The sequence below is a fragment of the Pecten maximus genome, chromosome 13, assembly GCF_902652985.1.
Source record: "Pecten maximus chromosome 13, xPecMax1.1, whole genome shotgun sequence".
Classification (NCBI taxonomy): Eukaryota; Metazoa; Mollusca; class Bivalvia; order Pectinida; family Pectinidae; genus Pecten; species Pecten maximus.
In genome coordinates, this window is record NC_047027.1 from 31,786,624 (window position 1) to 31,808,381 (window position 21,758).

A 21,758-nucleotide genomic window follows, 5' to 3' on the forward strand; every position below is an offset into this window, starting at 1 on the left:
TGAACACCTATGACGTTTCGGAGTTTGGTCACGTGCAAACTATTGAACACCTTCCTATGGCGCTTTGGAATTTGGTCAAGTGCAAACTATTGAACACCTATGACGTTTCGGAGTTTAGTCCTACCCTTTCCAGCGTCTAAGTCACTCAGATGTCAACACTTCCAGACGACCGTCATGGCGACTTCTAGGCCGACAGGAAAGTCGAGAGTTCGGTGATTATAATTGTGTTTTAGTGATTATGTAATAAAACAAGTCTATCATGGATTTCTGTGCCATAGTCCAGTATATTTCACCCTCGGTACTTTATACATCTGTCCGTGATTTTATAAAGATTCGCCATTAGTAGTCGTATGTTTCTTGTATATATCAATCATGTCCCCGCGCATACATCTGTGTGATAAAAAAAGGTAATTTCATGTTTTTTTTTAATCAATCTTCTGACGATAATTTCTGTAGACCAGAATACCAACCATAGCTAGGGCGGGTAATTTTGTGGAAAACCAAGAGATGGTTTCTGATTATAGAGCCGAACTATTAATCAGGATCGAGAAAGTATCCATCGTCGGCTATACGCTGACCTGTTGGCTATGTAACATTACACAACCGACATTGTCAAAACGACATCGGCCATTATGAATCCTTCCAAACATTGTATTATTTCCCGGAAGTTGTCGTCAGAGATATTGTCCCTGGTGTAGTAATCCACCACGTACAGACTTCATCGAAACAGGAAATGTGGCACTTATCGACCACTACAGTGTGTACAGTGATGGCGTGTTTCATATAATCCTGTCAATACTACACTATCAACCAGAAATAATTAGCCCACCTACTTAACCAATCTTCCCTTTAAAGAAACTTACACGAAAGGTTCGTAAAGCCTCTGTCTCTAGAATGGAATTTTCACCGATATTGTTGATGTTTCTGAAGATATGTTTAAGTTTTCAACAAATAACGCCTGACGTACAGGGAGGGAGCCAGGACTCACAGGTGATCGACTTCACAGAACATATAACCGAGATACATGGACTGGTCCAGTCGAATACTAAGTATCTACAACAGTACGAGGAACTCATGTCTTCTCTCAAAGGTAACCACAGTATGTCATTAGAAACGAGCACAAGATTATACATGGTAACGTATGTAACCCTGGTAAATACTAGCCGTAATATACCGCTCGGCTAGAGAGATCTTCTCTTTAGCTCGATCGGTTGAGCGTAAGACTAGTAGGCCAGAGGTCCCGGGCTTCGATCCCTAGCGGAGGCAGTGATTTAAAATATAATTCCTGAGCTCTGTTACATCGGCGCCCATGTGGGGACATCGGGAATGATAATCGTCGCTGCTTGTGAAGGCATCACCAATCCAACGTTGGGCGCCAATGTAGCAGAGCGCAGGAATTATATAAATTTAAATCACTGCCTCCGCTAGGGATCGAAGCCGAGACCTCTGGCCTACTAGTCTTGTGCTCAACCGATCGAGCTAAAGAGAAGATCTCTCTAGCCGAGCGGTATATTGCGGCTAGTATTTACCAGGGTCACATACTCCCCCTCCAGGAAAGAACTCGTCCTCGAGTTTCCAGGGGTAACAGCGATGCTTTCGCAAGCAGCGATGAGTATCATTCCCGAGTCCCTACATGGGCGCCAATGTAACAGAACGCATGATTAATTAAATTTAAATCACTGCCTCCACTAGGGATCGAACCCGGGACCTCTGGCTTACTAGTCTTACGCTCAACTGATCGAGCTAAAGAGAAGATGTCTCTAGCCGAGCGGTATATTGCGGCTAGTATTTACCAGGGTTACACGTAGAAATGGGAATCAGATGTTACATGGTAACGTATAAATGGGAATCAGATTATATCTGGTAACATAGAAATGGGAATCAAATTATATATAGTAACGTAGAAATGGGAATCATATTATATATGGTAACGTAGAAATGGGAATCAGATTATATATGGTAACGTAGGAATGGGAATCATATTATATATGGTAACGTAGAAATGGGAATCATATTATATATGGTAACGTAGAAATGGGAATCATATTATATTTGGTAACATGGAAATGGGAATCAGAATATACACGGTAACGTAGGAATGGGAATCAGATTATATATGGTAACGTAGAAATGGGAATCATATTATATATGGTAACGTAGAAATGGGAATCATATTATATTTGGTAACATGGAAATGGGAATCAGAATATACACGGTAACGTAGGAATGGGAATCAGATTATATATGGTAACGTAGAAATGGGAATCAGATTATATATGGTAACGTAGAAATGGGAATCATATCATATATGGTAACGTAGAAATGGGAATCATATCATATATGGTAACGTAGAAATGGGAATAAGATTATATATAGTAACGTAGAAATGGGAATCAGATTATATATGGTAACGTAGGAATGGGAATCAGATTATATATGGTAACGTGGGAATGGGAATCAGATTATATATGGTAACGTAGGAATGGGAATCAGATTATATATGGTAACGTAGGAATGGGAATCAGATTATATATGGTAACGTAGGAATGGGAATCAGATTATATATGGTAACGTAGGAATGGGAATCAGATTATATATGTTAACGTGGGAATGGGAATCATATTATATATGGTAACGTGGGAATGGGAATCAGATTATATATGGTAACGTATAAATGGGAATCAGGTTGTACAGGATAACGTAGGAATGGGAATCAGGTTGTACAGGATAACGTAGAAATGGGAATCAGATTATATATGGTAACGTAGAAATGGGAATCAGATTATATATGGTAACATAGAAATGGGAATCAGATTATATATGGTAACGTGGAAATGGGAATCAGATTATATATGGTAACATAGAAATGGGAATCAGATTATAAATGGTAACGTAGGAATGGGAATCAGATTATACATGGTAACGTAGGAATGGGAATCAGATGATACATGGTAACATAGAAATGGGAATCACATCATATATGGTAACGTAGGAATGGGAATCACTCTTAAATGATAAAATAATTGATAATTGTAATCGTGTCAAGACTACTTTAGGAAAGGGATAGGGGGTTGGGGGATTATTAAACTTATCAAATTTTCTTAACAGCAAGAAAATGTCCATTTTTAAAAGCGATGATAACATCACGTATTATGTTGTAGTGGTGGTGATGTTGATATGTATTATGTTGTAGGGGTGGTGATGTTGACATGTATTATGTTGTAGTTGTGGTGATGTTGACATGTATTATGTTGTAGTGGTGATGTTGACATGTATTATGTTGTAGGGGTGGTGATGTTGACATGTATTATGTTGTAGTGGTGGTGATGTTGACATGTATTATGTTGTAGTGGTGGTGATGTTGACATGTATTATGTTGTAGTGGTGGTGATGTTGACATGTATTATGTTGTAGTGGTGATGTTGACATGTATTATGTTGTGGAGGTGATGTTGACATGTATTTTGTTGTAGTGGTGGTGATGTTGACATGTATTATGTTGTAGTGGTGGTGATGTTGACATGTATTATGTTGTAGTGGTGGTGATGTTGACATGTATTATGTTATAGTAGTGGTGATGTTGACATGTATTATGTTGTAGTGGTGATGTTGACATGTATTATGTTGTAGTAGTGGTGATGTTGACATGAATTATGTTATAATGGTGGTGATGTTGACATGTATTATGTTATAGTGGTTGTGGTGTTCACATGTATTATGTTGTAGTGGTGATGTTGACATGTATTATGTTGTACTTGTGGTGATGTTGACATGTATTATGTTGTAGTGGTGGTGATGTTGACATGTATTATGTTGTAAGTGGTGGTGATGTTGACATGTATTATGTTGTAGTGGTGGTGATATTGACATGTATTATGATGTAGGGGTGGTGATGTTGACATGTATTATGTTGTAGTGGTGATGATGTTGACATGTATTATGTTGTAGTGATGGTGATGTTGACATGTATTATGTTGTAGTGGTGATGTTGACATGTATTATGTTGTAGTGGTGGTAATGTTGACATGTATTATGTTGTAGAATTGGTGATTTTGACATGTATTATGCTATAGTGGTGGTGATGTTGACATGTATTATGTTGTAGTGGTGATGATGTTGACATGTATTGTGTTATAGTGGTGGTGATGTTGACATGTAGTGTGTTATAGTGGTGGTGATGTTGACATGTATTATGTTGTAGTGGTGGTGATGTTGACATGTATTATGTTGTAGCAGTGGTGATGTTGACATGTATTATGTTGTAGTGCTGGTGATGTTGACATGTATTATGTTGTAGTGGTGGTGATGTTGACATGTATTATGTTGTAGTAGTGGTGATGTTGACATGTATTATGTTGTAGTGGTGGTGATGTTGACATGTATTATGTCATAGTGGTGGTGATGTTGACATGTATTATGTTGTAGTGGTGATGTTGACATGTATTATGTTGTACTTGTGGTGATGTTGACATGTATTATGTTGTAGTGGTGGTGATGTTGACATGTATTATGTTGTAAGTGGTGGTGATGTTGACATGTATTATGTTGTAGTGGTGGTGATATTGACATGTATTATGATGTAGGGGTGGTGATGTTGACATGTATTATGTTGTAGTGGTGATGATGTTGACATGTATTATGTTGTAGTGATGGTGATGTTGACATGTATTATGTTGTAGTGGTGATGTTGACATGTATTATGTTGTAGTGGTGGTAATGTTGACATGTATTATGTTGTAGAATTGGTGATTTTGACATGTATTATGCTATAGTGGTGGTGATGTTGACATGTATTATGTTGTAGTGGTGATGATGTTGACATGTATTGTGTTATAGTGGTGGTGATGTTGACATGTAGTGTGTTATAGTGGTGGTGATGTTGACATGTATTATGTTGTAGTGGTGGTGATGTTGACATGTATTATGTTGTAGCAGTGGTGATGTTGACATGTATTATGTTGTAGTGCTGGTGATGTTGACATGTATTATGTTGTAGTGGTGGTGATGTTGACATGTATTATGTTGTAGTAGTGGTGATGTTGACATGTATTATGTTGTAGTGGTGGTGATGTTGACATGTATTATGTCATAGTGGTGGTGATGTTGACATGTATTATGTTGTGGTGGTGATGTTGACATGTATTATGTTGTAGTGGTGGTGATGTTGACATGTATTGTGTTGTAGTGGTAGTGATGTTGTCATGTATTATGTTGTAGTGGTGGTAATGTTGACATGTATTATGTTGTAGTGGTGGTGATGTTGACATGTATTATGTTGTAGTGGTGGTGATGTTGACATGTATTATGTTGTAGTGGTGGTGATGTTGACATGTATTATGTTGTAGTGGTGGTGATGTTGACATGTATTATGTTGTAGTGGTTGTGATGTTGACATGTATTATGTTGTAGGGGTTGTGATGTTGACATGTATTATGTTGTAGTGGTGGTGATGTTGACATGTATTATGTTGTGGTGGTGATGTTTACATGTATTATGTTGTAGTAATGGTGATGTTGACATGTATTATGTTGTAAGGGTGGTGATGTTGACATGTATTATGTTGTAGGGGTGGTGATGTTGACATGTATTATGTTATAGGGATGGTAATGTTGACATGTATTGTGTTGTAGTGGTGGTGATGTTGACATGTATTATGTTGTAGTGGTGGTGATGTTGATATGTATTATGGTGTAGTGGTGGTGATGTTGACATGTATTGTGTTGTACGAGTCGTGATGTTGACATGTATTATGTTGTAGTGGTGATGTTGACATGTATTATGTTGTAGTGGTAATGTTGACATGTATTATGTTGTAGCAGTGGTGATGTTGACATGTATTATGTTGTAGTGGTGGTGATGTTGATATGTATTATGTTGTAGTGGTGGTGATGTTGACATGTATTGTGTTGTAGAATTGGTGATTTTGACATGTATTATGTTGTAGTGGTGGTAATGTTGACATGTATTGTGTTGTAGAATTGGTGATTTTGACATGTGGAGATGGATGGGTTTACTTTGAGGATCACTGTTACTGGTACTCTCGTACAGCGACCACCTGGCAGGCAGCTCGAGTAAATATAATAATAAGTCATTTTGAAGGGATACACTCAGATTAAATTGACAAAAAATACTTTGTTGATAATTGATTTCAACCCTTTAAAGTTTCTTCATTGATATTGTTTTGATTCATTCTTTCTTGATCAATTTTGTTTTAAAATAATTCTTTGTACAAAGTTTAATTATTATTAGTATTGATTTTATTTTCTGAATATCTTTAACCAAACTGTTATTTTTTCATTGATGTTGTTTTTCATAATATGGTAATATCATTCACCGTATCTGATGCAGAAACACGGAAATATTACTCGAACGGAAACACTAAAGTGGGCCGTACACTTCTGGTCACATCCGTAAAACAAACAATTACAATGTGATTTAATCGCAGTTGTGCACGCTCAACGTGACCCATGTTCATCAATATTCCTCGACTTAATTTTTCTGTTTAGGAACATATCTGAATGTAAGTAAGGAAGTTTTTCAATTTAGTCAACACGCATCTTCCTTTAATTCAAGGTTCAAATCTAAGACTTTCTTCACATTACGACACATCGATCAAAAGGGGGCATAGGCAATTTTTATTCGGTTTTTATTTCAATTTGTTGTTTCGAGAAGCAACACATTTTTAATCCACTATTCTTAGCGAGAAGCCTAGATATCACCTCGTAAAGTAAACAATATGGCGAATTTGTCTTAATGTGTCACCACTAAACCAGACAGAAACTGTTGGACACTGAGTCTTAATGTGTCACCACTAAACCAGACAGAACCTGGTGGACACTGAGTCTTAATGTGTCACCACTAAACCAGACAGAAACTGGTCGACACCAAGTCTCAATATGTCACCACTAAACCAGTTACGAACAGACTTGCACTTCTAAGTCAAATAACTTTGATCTTTTCTTGGAAGTCTTTTATTTTCTAATCAGATCAGTTAGCTTGGTTAACACTGTAATCATCGTTTAAATGTAACGTCATTGCAGCAACGTGATTTCTGAGCATTACTCCTTGACAAAATATCGCCGATGAAAGGTATAGTGAAAAGGAAGTATAACTACAGTCAAACCTCGATGATTCGAACTTCGTTGATTCGAATTTCTCGCTGTATCGAACTTTAGCGATGTCTTCATTCATAAGTGTCACATTGCAAACTTATACATAAATATCCAAGTAAATCGATTATTTGTCATTCAATCATGCATTCTCCAACCGATCGGCATTCCGTATTTTATATGCACATAACGTAACCGCACGTGTCTTTAGCAGAAAAGCCTAACGACTTACGTAAGTGTGCATTGTACTTCTTTTGCTTTATCTGTTAAACGCGATATAAGTGTTTTGTAACCGATACATAGTTTGTTTAATTAATAAAATGCTTAGGTATAATTAATGAAATTAACTTTTGAGCCTGACAGGCGACGATCATCACGAAGACACCGAGGACATGTAACGTTAACATGTATGGTCATTATCAAGAAAACATCGATCTATTGTCAACCATGAATAATTCGAAGTCCCGCTGTTTCGAAGTTTTTCTTTTAGTCCCTTGAACTTCGAAACATCGAAGTTTGACTGTAGTTTTGTTTGCTCCTGGCTATTTGTTTCTGGGGCAGTCTAACATCTGTTTAGCATCTTTCTACGATCTTCTTGCAGCACATTTAGCAGACACTATCGCGATTGTCGAGTTCTGAAACAGTGTAGCCGTATTGTACAGTTATCTTATCATCAGATGGTATTAATGGGGGAAAGTAAATATGTTTCATATGTTATGTAGGACCTCTGTCAGGCCATGGACACAGACCTCGTTGACGTCACTGGATTTCAGGAAAATCGATTTATCAAGTACCACATGAGAGACATCCAGAAAAGGGGTACGTGTAAGCATACGAACAGTGTGTAAGCATACGACCAGTGTGTAAACATACGACCAGTGTGTAAACATACGACCAGTGTGTAAACATACGACCAGTGTGTAAACATACGACCAGTGTGTAAACATACGACCCGTGTGTAAACATACGACCCGTGTGTAAACATACGACCAGTGTGTAAACATACGACCAGTGTGTAAACATACGACGATGTGTAAACATACGACCAGTGTGTAAACATACGACCAGTAGGTAAACATACGACGATGTGTAAACATACGACCAGTGTGTAAACATACGACCTGTGTAAACATACGACCAGTGTGTAAACATACGACCAGTGTGTAAACATACGACCAGTAGGTAAACATACGACCAGTGTGTAAACATACGACCAGTGTGTAAACATACGACCAGTGTGTAAACATACGACCAGTGTGTAAACATACGACCAGTGTGTAAACATACGACCAGTGTGTAAACATACGACCAGTGTGTAAACATACGACGAGTGTGAAAACCTACGACCAGTGTGTAAACATACGACCAGTGTGTAAACATACGACCAGTGTGTAAACATACGACCAGTGTGTAAACATACGACCCGTGTGTAAACATACGACCAGTGTGTAAACATACGACCCGTGTGTAAACATACGACCAATGTGTAAACATACGACCAGTGTGTAAACATACGACCAGTAGGTAAACATACGACAGGTGTGTAAACATACGAACAGTGTGTAAACATACGACCAGTGTGTAAACATACGACCAGTGTGTAAACATACGACCAGTGTGTAAACATACGACAGGTGTGTAAACATACGACCAGTGTGTAAACATACGACCAGTGTGTAAACATACGACCAGTGTGTAAACATACGACAGGTGTGTAAACATGCGACCAGTGTGTAAACCTACGACCAGTGTGTAAACATGCGACCAGTGTGTAAACATACGACCAGTGTGTAAACATACGACAGGTGTGTAAACATACGACCAGTGTGTAAACATACGACCAGTGTGTAAACATACGACCAGTGTGTAAACATACGACAGGTGTGTAAACATGCGACCAGTGTGTAAACATACGACCAGTGTGTAAACATACGACCAGTGTATAAACATAAGACCAGTGTATAAACATACGACCAGTGTGTAAACATGCGACCAGTGTGTAAACCTACGACCAGTGTGTAAACATACGACCAGTGTGTAAACATACGACCAGTGTGTAAACATACGACCAGTGTGTAAACATACGACCAGTGTGTAAACATACGACCAGTGTGTAAACATGCGACCAGTGTGTAAACATACGACCCGTGTGTAAACATACGACCAGTGTGTAAACATACGACCAGTAGGTAAACATACGACCAGTGTGTAAACATACGACCAGTGTGTAAACATACGACCAGTGTGTAAACATACGACCAGTGTGTAAACATACGACCAGTGTGTAAACCTACGACCAGTGTGTAAACATACGACCAGTGTGTAAACAAACGACCAGTGTGTAAACATGCGACCAGTGTGTAAACATACAACCATTGTACAAACATACGACCTGTGTGTAAACATGCGACCAGTGTGTAAACATACGACCAGTGTGTAAACATACGACCAGTGTATAAATATACGACAGGTGTGTAAACAAACGACCAGTGTGTAAATATACGACAGGTGTGTAAACATACGACTCGTGTGTAAACATACGACCAGTGTGTAAACATACGACCAGTGTGGAAACATACGACCAGTGTGTAAACATACGACTCGTGTGTAAACATACGACCTGTGTGTAAACATACGACCAGTGTGTAAACATACGACCAGTGTGGAAACATACGACCAGTGTGTAAACATACGACCAGTGTGTAAACATACGACCAGTGTGTAAACATACGACCAATGTACAAACACCCATCGTTATCCTAAAGGGAGGTCTTTATAGTGACGGCCCTTTAAGATATCATTGATCAGTTGTCCCGTGCAACACTTGTGTTTAGTGTTTTATAGAAGTATTTCCTTCTAATACTGCCTCCATTACTTCCTCCTCAGATACTGATCCTTATATGACCTTGACCTGTTGGTATCGTCCTGCATGCTCGTTCAGATATGACCTTGACCTGTTGGTATTGTCTTGAATACTCGTTCAGATATGACCTTGACCTGTTGGTATTCGTCCATGATACTCGTCCAGATATGACCTTGACCAGTTGGTGTCGAGCTAGTAACTTGTCATTTTGAACCTGACTGTTGGTGTCTCCTTGACTCGCGTTCTCATATGACCCTGTATGTTGGTGTTCCCTACACACCAGTCCCCATATGACCCTGTATGTTGGTGTTCCCTATACACCAGTCCCCAATGACCCTGTATGTTGGTGTTCCCTACACAGCAGTCACCATATGACCCTGTATGTTGATGTTCCCTACACAGCAGTCCCCATATGACCCTGTATGTTGGTGTTCCCTACACAGCAGTCCCCATATGACCTTGTCTGTTGGTGTTCCCTACACAACAGTCCCCATATGACCCTGTATGTTGGTTTTCCCTACACAACAGTCCCCATATGACCCTGTCTGTTGGTGTTCCCTACTCAACAGTCGCCGTATGACCCTGTATGTTGGTGTTCCCTACACAATAGTCCCCATATGACCCTGTATGTTGGTGTTCCTTAGACAACAGTCCCCATATGACCTTGTATGTTGGTGTTCCCTACACACCAGTCCCCATATGATCCTGTATGTTGGTGTTCCCTACACAACAGTCCCCATATGACCCTGTATGTTGGTGTTCCTTAGACAACAGTCCCCATATGACCCTGTATGTTGGTGTTCCCTACACACCAGTCACCATATGACCCTGTATGTTGATGTTCCCTACACAGCAGTCCCCATATGACCCTGTATGTTGGTGTTCCCTACACAGCCGTCCCCATATGATCCTGTATGTTGGTGTTCCCTACACAGCAGTCCCCATATGACCTTGTCTGTTGGTGTTCCCTACACAACAGTCCCCATATGACCCTGTATGTTGGTGTTCCCTACACAACAGTCCCCATATGACCGTGTCTGTTGGTGTTCCCTACACAGCAGTCCCCATATGATCCTGTATGTTGGTGTTCCCTACACAGCAGTCCCCATATGACCTTGTCTGTTGGTGTTCCCTACACAACAGTCCCCATATGACCCTGTATGTTGGTGTTCCCTACTCAACAGTCGCCGTATGACCCTGTATGTTGGTGTTCCCTACACAATAGTCCCCATATGACCCTGTATGTTGGTGTTCCTTAGACAACAGTCCCCATATGACCTTGTATGTTGGTGTTCCCTACACAACAGTCCCCATATGACCCTGTATGTTGGTGTTCCTTAGACAACAGTCCCCATATGACCCTGTATGTTGGTGTTCCCTAGACAACAGTCCCCATATGACCCTGTATGTTGGTGTTCCTTAGACAACAGTCCCCATATGACCCTGTATGTTGGTGTTCCTTAGACAACAGTCCCCATATGACCCTGTATGTTGGTGTTCCCTAGACAACGGTATAGTATATTTGATGAGCTGATCATATTAGTGTATATATGAATTAGTTATTAGGAAGTCGATATACAAACCAATTTTATCATTATACAATTACAACAAGAAGTTTAAGGTAGAAATTATTTCACGCTGAACTCTCTTCCAGAGCATCCCGCTGTCCTTAGGTACTACTTCCTAGGGGGGACAGATATGGACAATGAGGGCCGCTGGGTTTGGGTGAGAACAGGTCAAAGTTTCGGCTTTACAAACTGGGCCTCGGGTGAACCTAGCAATTCTAATGGGGTAGAGGACTGTGTCATTTTGAATGGAGAAAGCTTTGCCGACTGGAACGATGCCCCGTGCGACCAATCTTATTACGGGATCTGCAAGAAAAGGTAAGAACAACAATATACAAAAAGTCAGATGTTTTTTGGGGACTCCAATCAAAACCCTAACTCAAAACACTAACTGAAAACATTAACTCAAAACATTAACTCAAAACCCTAACTCAAAACATTAACTCAAAACATTAACTCGAAACCCTAACTCAAAACACTCACTCAAAACAAAAGGTAATTTCGGAAGGAAATAAATGTTTGTGTGATCCCGCGGATGATTTGATAGAGTTAGAATTTGATGAACTTGGACATTCAACAGACATACATAAATGTAAAGACAATGCAATCAATCTATATTTAGCTATGAGAGGGAAGGGGATAATCATAATATGTACTTTGTCGGTGTTTGATTGAACATTTCGTCTTTATATTACATTTTGTTTGTTTAATTGAACATGTATTTTATCTTTATATTACATTTTGTTTGTTTAATTGAACATGTAGTTTATCTTTATATTACATTTTGTTTGTTTAATTGAACATGTAGTTTATCTACATAGTATATTTTGATTGGTTAATTGAACATTTCATCTTTATATTACATTTTGTTTGTTTAATTGAACATGTATTTTATCTATATAGTATATTTTGATTGGTTAATTGAACAGGTAGTTTATCTATATAGTATATTTTGATTGTTTAATTGAACATGTATTTTATCTATATAGTATATTTTGATTGTTTAATTGGACATGTATTGTATCTATATAGTATATTTTGATTGTTTAATTGGACATGTATTTTATCTATATAGTATATTTTGATTGTTTAATTGAACATGTATTTTATCTATATAGTATATTTTGATTGGTTAATTGAACATGTATTTAATCTATATAGTATATTTTGATTGTTTAATTGAACATGTATTGTATCTATATAGTATATTTTGATTGTTTAATTGAACATGTATTGTATCTATATAGTATATTTTGATTGTTTAATTGAACATGTATTTTATCTATATAGTATATTTTGATTGTTTAATTGAACAGGTAGTTTATCTATATAGTATATTTTGATTGGTTAATTGAACATGTAGTTTATCTATATAGTATATTTTGATTGGTTAATTGAACATGTATTTTATCTATATAGTATATTTTGATTGTTTAATTGAACAGGTAGTTTACATATGGTTGTACATTGTTTAATATCGATAAGAACACAACTTTGTTTAATGATATAAATCCATAATGTTCCTACTAGTTTTTATCATCTTTGACAATAATCATCCTTTCCTATAGATTTATTTATTGACATTTTATTTATTTCAGTGTCAAATCCATGCGGCTTTCCTGAGATGGTAACAAGGTTCGGGCTGATATGGTAACAAGGTTCGGGCTGAGCAATCATGACGTTCAAATCCCGTCAACTTAGTAACGTTAATATTCACAAATCTGTTTGGAATTTAAACCGTAAATATCATTTGTGTATACTCTGTATGTAAGATTCCCTGCACTTACTTTGACGTTTGTAACATGTGAATCCACGAAAAAAACGGGAAAGGAAACTCTGAATGTGAATAAACATATAGGAAACTCTGAAATGTGAATCAAAATAGAAGCTCTAAAATGTGAATCAACATATTGGAAACTCTGAAATGTGAATCAACATAAAGGAAACTCTGAAATGTGAATAAACATATAGAAAACTCTGAAATGTGATTCAGCACAGAAGCTCTAAAATGTGAATCAACATATTGGAAACTCTGAAATGTGAATCAACATATTGGAAACTCTGAAATGTGAATCAACATATAGGAAACTCTGAAATGTGAATCAACATATAGAAAACTCTGAAATGTGAATCAACATATAGGAAACTCTGAAAGGTGAATCACCATATAGAAAACTCTGAAATGTGAATCAACATATAGAAAACTCTGAAAGGTGAATCAACATATTGGAAACTCTGAAATGTGAATCAACATATTGGAAACTCTGAAATGTGAATCAACATATTGGAAACTCTGAAATGTGAATCAACATATTGGAAACTCTGAAATGTGAATCAACATATAGGAAACTCTGAAAGGTGAATCACCATATAGGAAACTCTGAAATGTGAATCACCATATAGGAAACTCTGAAATGTGAATCAACATATAGGAAACTCTGAAAGGTGAATCACCATATAGAAAACTCTGAAATGTGATTCAGCACAGAAGCTCTGAAACGTGAATCAAAATCAATCAAATATACTTGTTCAGTAAACTATTTTGAGCTTGCTTCCTTTGTGCATGTATTATTATTATATAATCTGCATTGTCACTAGGTTGGATATAACCCCAAAAGACTATCCAATGGTTATACAGATGTCGGTGTATGTTTCAGTGAGGTAGCACTATAATATCGGCATCAATTCCGCGTTATCACAAGGAGACAAACATACCACAGCCTGACAAAATATAAATCAGACATACTGTTAATGTATATGTATGTATCCCGTGCTTATGGGGAGTTCGATAGGACGTAAGACAACACCTCACCAAACCAGGTGTATGTTCAGTGAGGCAGCACTATAATAACTGCACCAAACCAGGTGTATGTTCAGTGAGGTAGCACTATAATACCTGCACCAAACCAGGTGTATGTTCAGTGAGGTAGCACTATAATAACTGTACCAAACCAGGTGTATGTTCAGTGAGGCAGCACTATAATAACTGCACCAAACCAGGTGTATGTTCAGTGAGGTAGCACTATAACAACTGCACCAAACCAGGTGTATGTTCAGTGAGGTAGCACTATAATAACTGAACCAAATCAGGTGTATGTTCAGTGAGGTAGCACTATAATATCTGCACCAAACCAAGTGTATGTTCAGTGAGGTAGCACTATAATAACTGATTCAAACCAGGTGTATGTTCAGTGAGGTAGCACTATAATAACTGCACCAAACCAGGTGTATGTTCAGTGAGGTAGCACTATAATAACTGCACCAAACCAGGTGTATGTTTCATAATCTAAATCATCTTAGAACTGTATCAATATCTAATATCAGTAATGTTGCTAAAATTGCTTTTTATGATACATACCTGTGTACGTAATTATATGTATATTTTACCTGTAACATCGACTCTAGACAGTCATCGTATCCGTCTATCAACACATGACAAAACAGTGTCTGATTTCGTTAACAAAAATATGTACTAACTGCACGTTTTTGACAAAAAATTTAACGTGAAAAAATAAATATGCTATAGTAGAAATCTGTTTTTGACACAAAATATATACGTACATCTTTCGTTAAAGGAAAACTTGTAACCAGTATCATTTTTGTGCGTTTTCGGCCATCGTAGGAAGTTGATATTCCAGATGGTGTACATTTTAATATTCATGTAAGCTCGGAGTGGAAACGCCGTACATGTGTTAAATTACCTAATTAACCAACTTTTCTTGAAACTAAAAAAAAAACAACAAAAAAACAAGTCGCATGCATAATGTTGAAATTGAATCTAGATACAAATATCAACATGTTATGTATGTGTGTACTGTGGTAACAAGTCGGGGCTACATGGGGACAAGTAAACATTTATATAGACAAGTACATATCTATATAGACAAGTACATATCTATATAGACAAGTAGATTTCTATATAGACAAGTACATATATATATAGACAAGTACATATATCTATATAGACAAGTACATATCTATATAGACAAGTACATATCTATATAGACAAGTACATATCTATATAGACAAGTAGATATCTATATAGACAAGTACATATATATATAGACAAGTAGATTTCTATATAGACAAGTACATATCTATATAGACAAGTAGACATCTATATAGACAAGTACATATCTATATAGACAAGTAGATTTCTATATAGACAAGTAGATATTTATATAGACAAGTTCGTATCTATATAGACAAGTAGATATCTATATAGACAAGTACATATCTATATAGACAAGTACATACCAAGTCGTGTTATAATGATAAACTATTTATAGACAAGTCAGTTATTCTAAACCAAGTCGTGTGTTATAATGATAAACTATTTATAGACAAGTCAGTCATTCTAAACCAAGTCGTGTGTTATAATGATAAACTATTTACAGACAAGTCAGTCATTCTGAACCAAGTCGTGTGTTATAATGATAAACTATTTATAGACAAGTCAGTCATTCTAAACCAAGTCGTGTGTTATAATGATAAACTATTTACAGACAAGTCAGTCATTCTGAACCAAGTCGTGTGTTATAATGATAAACTATTTATAGACAAGTCAGTCATTCTAAACCAAGTCGTGTGTTATAATGATAAACTATTTATAGACAAGTCAGTCATTCTAAACCAAGTCGTGTGTTATAATGATAAACTATTTACAGACAAGTCAGTCATTCTGAACCAAGTCGTGTGTTATAATGATAAACTATTTATAGACAAGTCAGTCATTCTAAACCAAGTCGTGTGTTATAATGATAAACTATTTACAGACAAGTCAGTCATTCTGAACCAAGTCGTGTGTTATAATGATAAACTATTTATAGACAAGTCAGTCATTCTAAACCAAGTCGTGTTATAATGATAAACTATTTACAGACAAGTCAGTCATTCTGAACCAAGTCGTGTTATAATGATAAACTATTTATAGACAAGTCAGTCATTCTAAACCAAGTCGTGTTACAATGATAAACTATTTATAGACAAGTCAGTCATTCTAAACCAAGTCGTGTGTTATAATGATAAACTATTTATAGACAAGTCAGTCATTCTAAACCAAGTCGTGTGTTATAATGATAAACTATTTACAGACAAGTCAGTCATTCTAAACCAAGTCGTGTTATGATGATAAACTATTTATAGACATTCTAAACCATGTCGTGTTATAATATATAGATGTCTACTTGTCTATATAGATACGAAATTGTCTATATAGACAAGTAGATATCTATATAGACAAGTACATATCTATATAGACAAGTACATATCTATATAGACAAGTACATATCTATATAGACAAGTACATATCTATATAGACAAGTACATATCTATATAGACAAGTACATATATCTATATAGACAAGTACATATCTACACATTGTAAATACAAGCCGATGAAACACCACGTGGAGTCGCCACTCGGATTGGTGACCATGCCGGTGTATCCCAGGTATACGTTACATATTAAAAACTAAACATTGTATAATCCGGGAAAAAATCACGTTTTCTCCAATTTACACAAATATATATTAAATATCCAAAATTGATGAAATAGATTAAGGGGCTAGCGAACCTCTTCTACTCAACTGTTTACTCTAAATTTCTAACTTGTATTGCAACACGGACCGGAAGTCGTGTTACCGTGATAAACTATTTATAGACATTCCAAACCAAGTCATGTTACGATGATAAACTATTTATAGACATACCAGACATTCTAAACCAAGTCGTGTTACGATGATAAACTATTTATAGACAAGTCAGTCATTCTGAACCAAGTCGTGTTATGATGATAAACTATTTATAGACATTCTAAACCAAGTCGTGTTACGATGATAAACTATTTATAGACAAGTCAGTCATTCTAAACCAAGTCGTGTGTTATAATGATAAACTATTTATAGACAAGTCAGTCATTCTAAACCAAGTCGTGTTATAGATGATAAACTATTTATAGACAAGTCAGTCATTCTAAACCAAGTCGTGTTATAATGATAAACTATTTATAGACAAGTCAGTCATTCTAAACCAAGTCGTGTTATAATGATAAACTATTTATAGACAAGTCAGTCATTCTAAACCAAGTCGTGTTACGATGATAAACTATTTATAGACAAGTCAGTCATTCTAAACCAAGTCGTGTTATAATGATAAACTATTTATAGACAAGTCAGTCATTCTAAACCAAGTCGTGTTATAATGATAAACTATTTATAGACAAGTCAGTCATTCTAAACCAAGTCGTGTTATAATGATAAACTATTTATAGACAAGTCAGTCATTCTAAACCAAGTCGTGTTACGATGATAAACTATTTATAGACAAGTCAGTCATTCTAAACCAAGTCGTGTTACGATAATAAACTATTTATAGACAAGTCAGTCATTCTAAACCAAGTCGTGTTATAATGATAAACTATTTATAGACAAGTCAGTCATTCTAAAACCAAGTCGTGTTACGATGATAAACTATTTACAGACTTGCCAGTCATTCTATTAGCTGTGACTCCTTTCTGTGATTATTCTTTACAAACTATATCCCCTTACAATTTTATTACGTGCATCTCATATTAATACAAATCTTCTATGACGTGTATTTAATTATCAGCCACCCCAGACCGTTGGGTCAGGAATGATATCTTTATACTCAATGAACGGCCGTTTTTCAGTCCCGTATCTTTCAATCATGCCAATCTCATCTTTGAAAAACAAGCTATCACCTGTTGTAAACAATATCTGGTTTCTGTCCTTTTTTGCGGTGGCTACCAATCCGGGATTTAGTAGGATGTTTAAAATCACCCGATATTAGAAACGGGTCGGTCTGCGTCCATCTAATTAAGTAATCTACATTCAGCATGTTTTACTCCCAACCAGATATGTCGTCGATGTAAAGTAGTACAAACAAATATACTGATATTTAAATAAAAGTACGTAATGATTTCAATTCCTGGATTGCCAGTCTCCCAGGATATATATCTAAATAGTCCGGAATGGTATAATTATAACCGTAAAAAGAGCTATGACATTGTGTCACCTCCGAGGGATTACAGTAGTAGGTCTGACCCCCGAACATTGTGTCACCTCCGAGGGATTACAGTAGTAGGTCTGACCCCCGAACATTGTGTCACCTCCGAGGGATTACAGTAGTAGGTCTGACCCCCGAACATTGTGTCACCTCCGAGGGATTACAGTAGTAGGTCTGACCCCCGAACATTGTGTCACCTCCGAGGGATTACAGTAGTAGGTCTGACCCCCGAACATTGTGTCACCTCCGAGGGATTACAGTAGTAGGTCTGACCCCCGAACATTGTGTCACCTCCGAGGGATTACAGTAGTAGGTCTGACCCCCGAACATTGTGTCACCTCCGAGGGATTACAGTAGTAGGTCTGACCCCCGAACATTGTGTCACCTCCGAGGGATTACAGTAGTAGGTCTGACCCCCGAACATTGTGTCACCTCCGAGGGATTACAGTAGTAGGTCTGACCCCCGAACATTGTGTCACCTCCGAGGGATTACAGTAGTAGGTCTGACCCCCGAACATTGTGTCACCTCCGAGGGATTACAGTAGTAGGTCTGACCCCCGAACATTGTGTCACCTCCGAGGGATTACAGTAGTAGGTCTGACCCCCGAACATTGTGTCACCTCCGAGGGATTACAGTAGTAGGTCTGACCCCCGAACATTGTGTCACCTCCGAGGGATTACAGTAGTAGGTCTGACCCCCGAACATTGTGTCACCTCCGAGGGATTACAGTAGTAGGTCTGACCCCCGAACATTGTGTCACCTCCGAGGGATTACAGTAGTAGGTCTGACCCCCGAACATTGTGTCACCTCCGAGGGATTACAGTAGTAGGTCTGACCCCCGAACATTGTGTCACCTCCGAGGGATTACAGTAGTAAGTCTGACCCCCGAACATTGTGTCACCTCCGAGGGATTACAGTAGTAGGTCTGACCCCCGAACATTGTGTCACCTCCGAGGGATTACAGTAGTAGGTCTGACCCCCGAACATTGTGTCACCTCCGAGGGATTACAGTAGTAGGTCTGACCCCCGAACATTGTGTCACCTCCGAGGGATTACAGTAGTAGGTCTGACCCCCGAACATTGTGTCACCTCCGAGGGATTACAGTAGTAGGTCTGACCCCCGAACATTGTGTCACCTCCGAGGGATTACAGTAGTAGGTCTGACCCCCGAACATTGTGTCACCTCCGAGGTATTACAGTAGTAGGTCTGACCCCCGAACATTGTGTCACCTCCGAGGGATTACAGTAGTAGGTCTGACCCCCGAACATTGTGTCACCTCCGAGGGATTACAGTAGTAGGTCTGACCCCCGAACATTGTGTCACCTCCGAGGGATTACAGTAGTAGGTCTGACCCCCGAACATTGTGTCACCTCCGAGGGATTACAGTAGTAGGTCTGACCCCCGAACATTGTGTCACCTCCGAGGGATTACAGTAGTAGGTCTGACCCCCGAACATTGTGTCACCTCCGAGGGATTACAGTAGTAGGTCTGACCCCCGAACATTGTGTCACCTCCGAGGGATTACAGTAGTAGGTCTGACCCCCGAACATTGTGTCACCTCCGAGGGATTACAGTAGTAGGTCTGACCCCGAACATTGTGTCACCTCCGAGGGATTACAGTAGTAGGTCTGACCCCCGAACATTGTGTCACCTCCGAGGGATTACAGTAGTAGGTCTGACCCCCGAACATTGTGTCACCTCCGAGGGATTACAGTAGTAGGTCTGACCCCCGAACATTGTGTCACCTCCGAGGGACTACAGTAGTAGGTCTGACCCCCGAACATTGTGTCACCTCCGAGGGATTACAGTAGTAGGTCTGACCCCCGAACATTGTGTCACCTCCGAGGGATTACAGTAGTAGGTCTGACCCCCGAACATTGTGTCACCTCCGAGGGATTACAGTAGTAGGTCTGACCCCCGAACATTGTGTCACCTCCGAGGGATTACAGTAGTAGGTCTGACCCCCGAACATTGTGTCACCTCCGAGGGATTACAGTAGTAGGTCTGACCCCCGAACATTGTGTCACCTCCGAGGGATTACAGTAGTAGGTCTGACCCCCGAACATTGTGTCACCTCCGAGGGATTACAGTAGTAGGTCTGACCCCCGAACATTGTGTCACCTCCGAGGGATTACAGTAGTAGGTCTGACCCCCGAACATTGTGTCACCTCCGAGGGATTACAGTAGTAGGTCTGACCCCCGAACATTGTGTCACCTCCGAGGGATTACAGTAGTAGGTCTGACCCCCGAACATTGTGTCACCTCCGAGGGATTACAGTAGTAGGTCTGACCCCCGAACATTGTGTCACCTCCGAGGGATTACAGTAGTAGGTCTGACCCCCGAACATTGTGTCACCTCCGAGGGATTACAGTAGTAGGTCTGACCCCCGAACATTGTGTCACCTCCGAGGGATTACAGTAGTAGGTCTGACCCCCGAACATTGTGTCACCTCCGAGGGATTACAGTAGTAGGTCTGACCCCCGAACATTGTGTCACCTCCGAGGGATTACAGTAGTAGGTCTGACCCCCGAACATTGTGTCACCTCCGAGGGATTACAGTAGTAGGTCTGACCCCCGAACATTGTGTCACCTCCGAGGGATTACAGTAGTAGGTCTGACCCCCGAACATTGTGTCACCTCCGAGGGATTACAGTAGTAGGTCTGACCCCCGAACATTGTGTCACCTCCGAGGGATTACAGTAGTAGGTCTGACCCCCGAACATTGTGTCACCTCCGAGGGATTACAGTAGTAAGTCTGACCCCCGAACATTGTGTCACCTCCGAGGGATTACAGTAGTAGGTCTGACCCCCGAACATTGTGTCACCTCCGAGGGATTACAGTAGTAGGTCTGACCCCCGAACATTGTGTCACCTCCGAGGGATTACAGTAGTAGGTCTGACCCCCGAACATTGTGTCACCTCCGAGGGATTACAGTAGTAGGTCTGACCCCCGAACATTGTGTCACCTCCGAGGGATTACAGTAGTAGGTCTGACCCCCGAACATTGTGTCACCTCCGAGGGATTACAGTAGTAGGTCTGACCCCCGAACATTGTGTCACCTCCGAGGGATTACAGTAGTAGGTCTGACCCCCGAACATTGTGTCACCTCCGAGGGATTACAGTAGTAGGTCTGACCCCCGAACATTGTGTCACCTCCGAGGGATTACAGTAGTAGGTCTGACCCCCGAACATT

General features: G+C 38.9%; 1 protein-coding gene across 1 annotated transcript; it reads left to right on the top strand.

Moving 5' to 3' along the window:
- Positions 1–772: 772 nt before the first annotated feature.
- Positions 773–14,077, top strand: LOC117341322 (perlucin-like protein). The gene is made up of 5 exons (XM_033903173.1): positions 773–1,090; positions 5,976–6,070; positions 7,831–7,927; positions 11,626–11,854; positions 13,135–14,077. Exons 1-5 carry the CDS (start codon positions 895–897, stop codon positions 13,157–13,159), a joined length of 642 nt encoding a protein of 213 aa, XP_033759064.1. The 5' UTR covers positions 773–894; the 3' UTR covers positions 13,160–14,077.
- Positions 14,078–21,758: the final 7,681 nt, after the last annotated feature.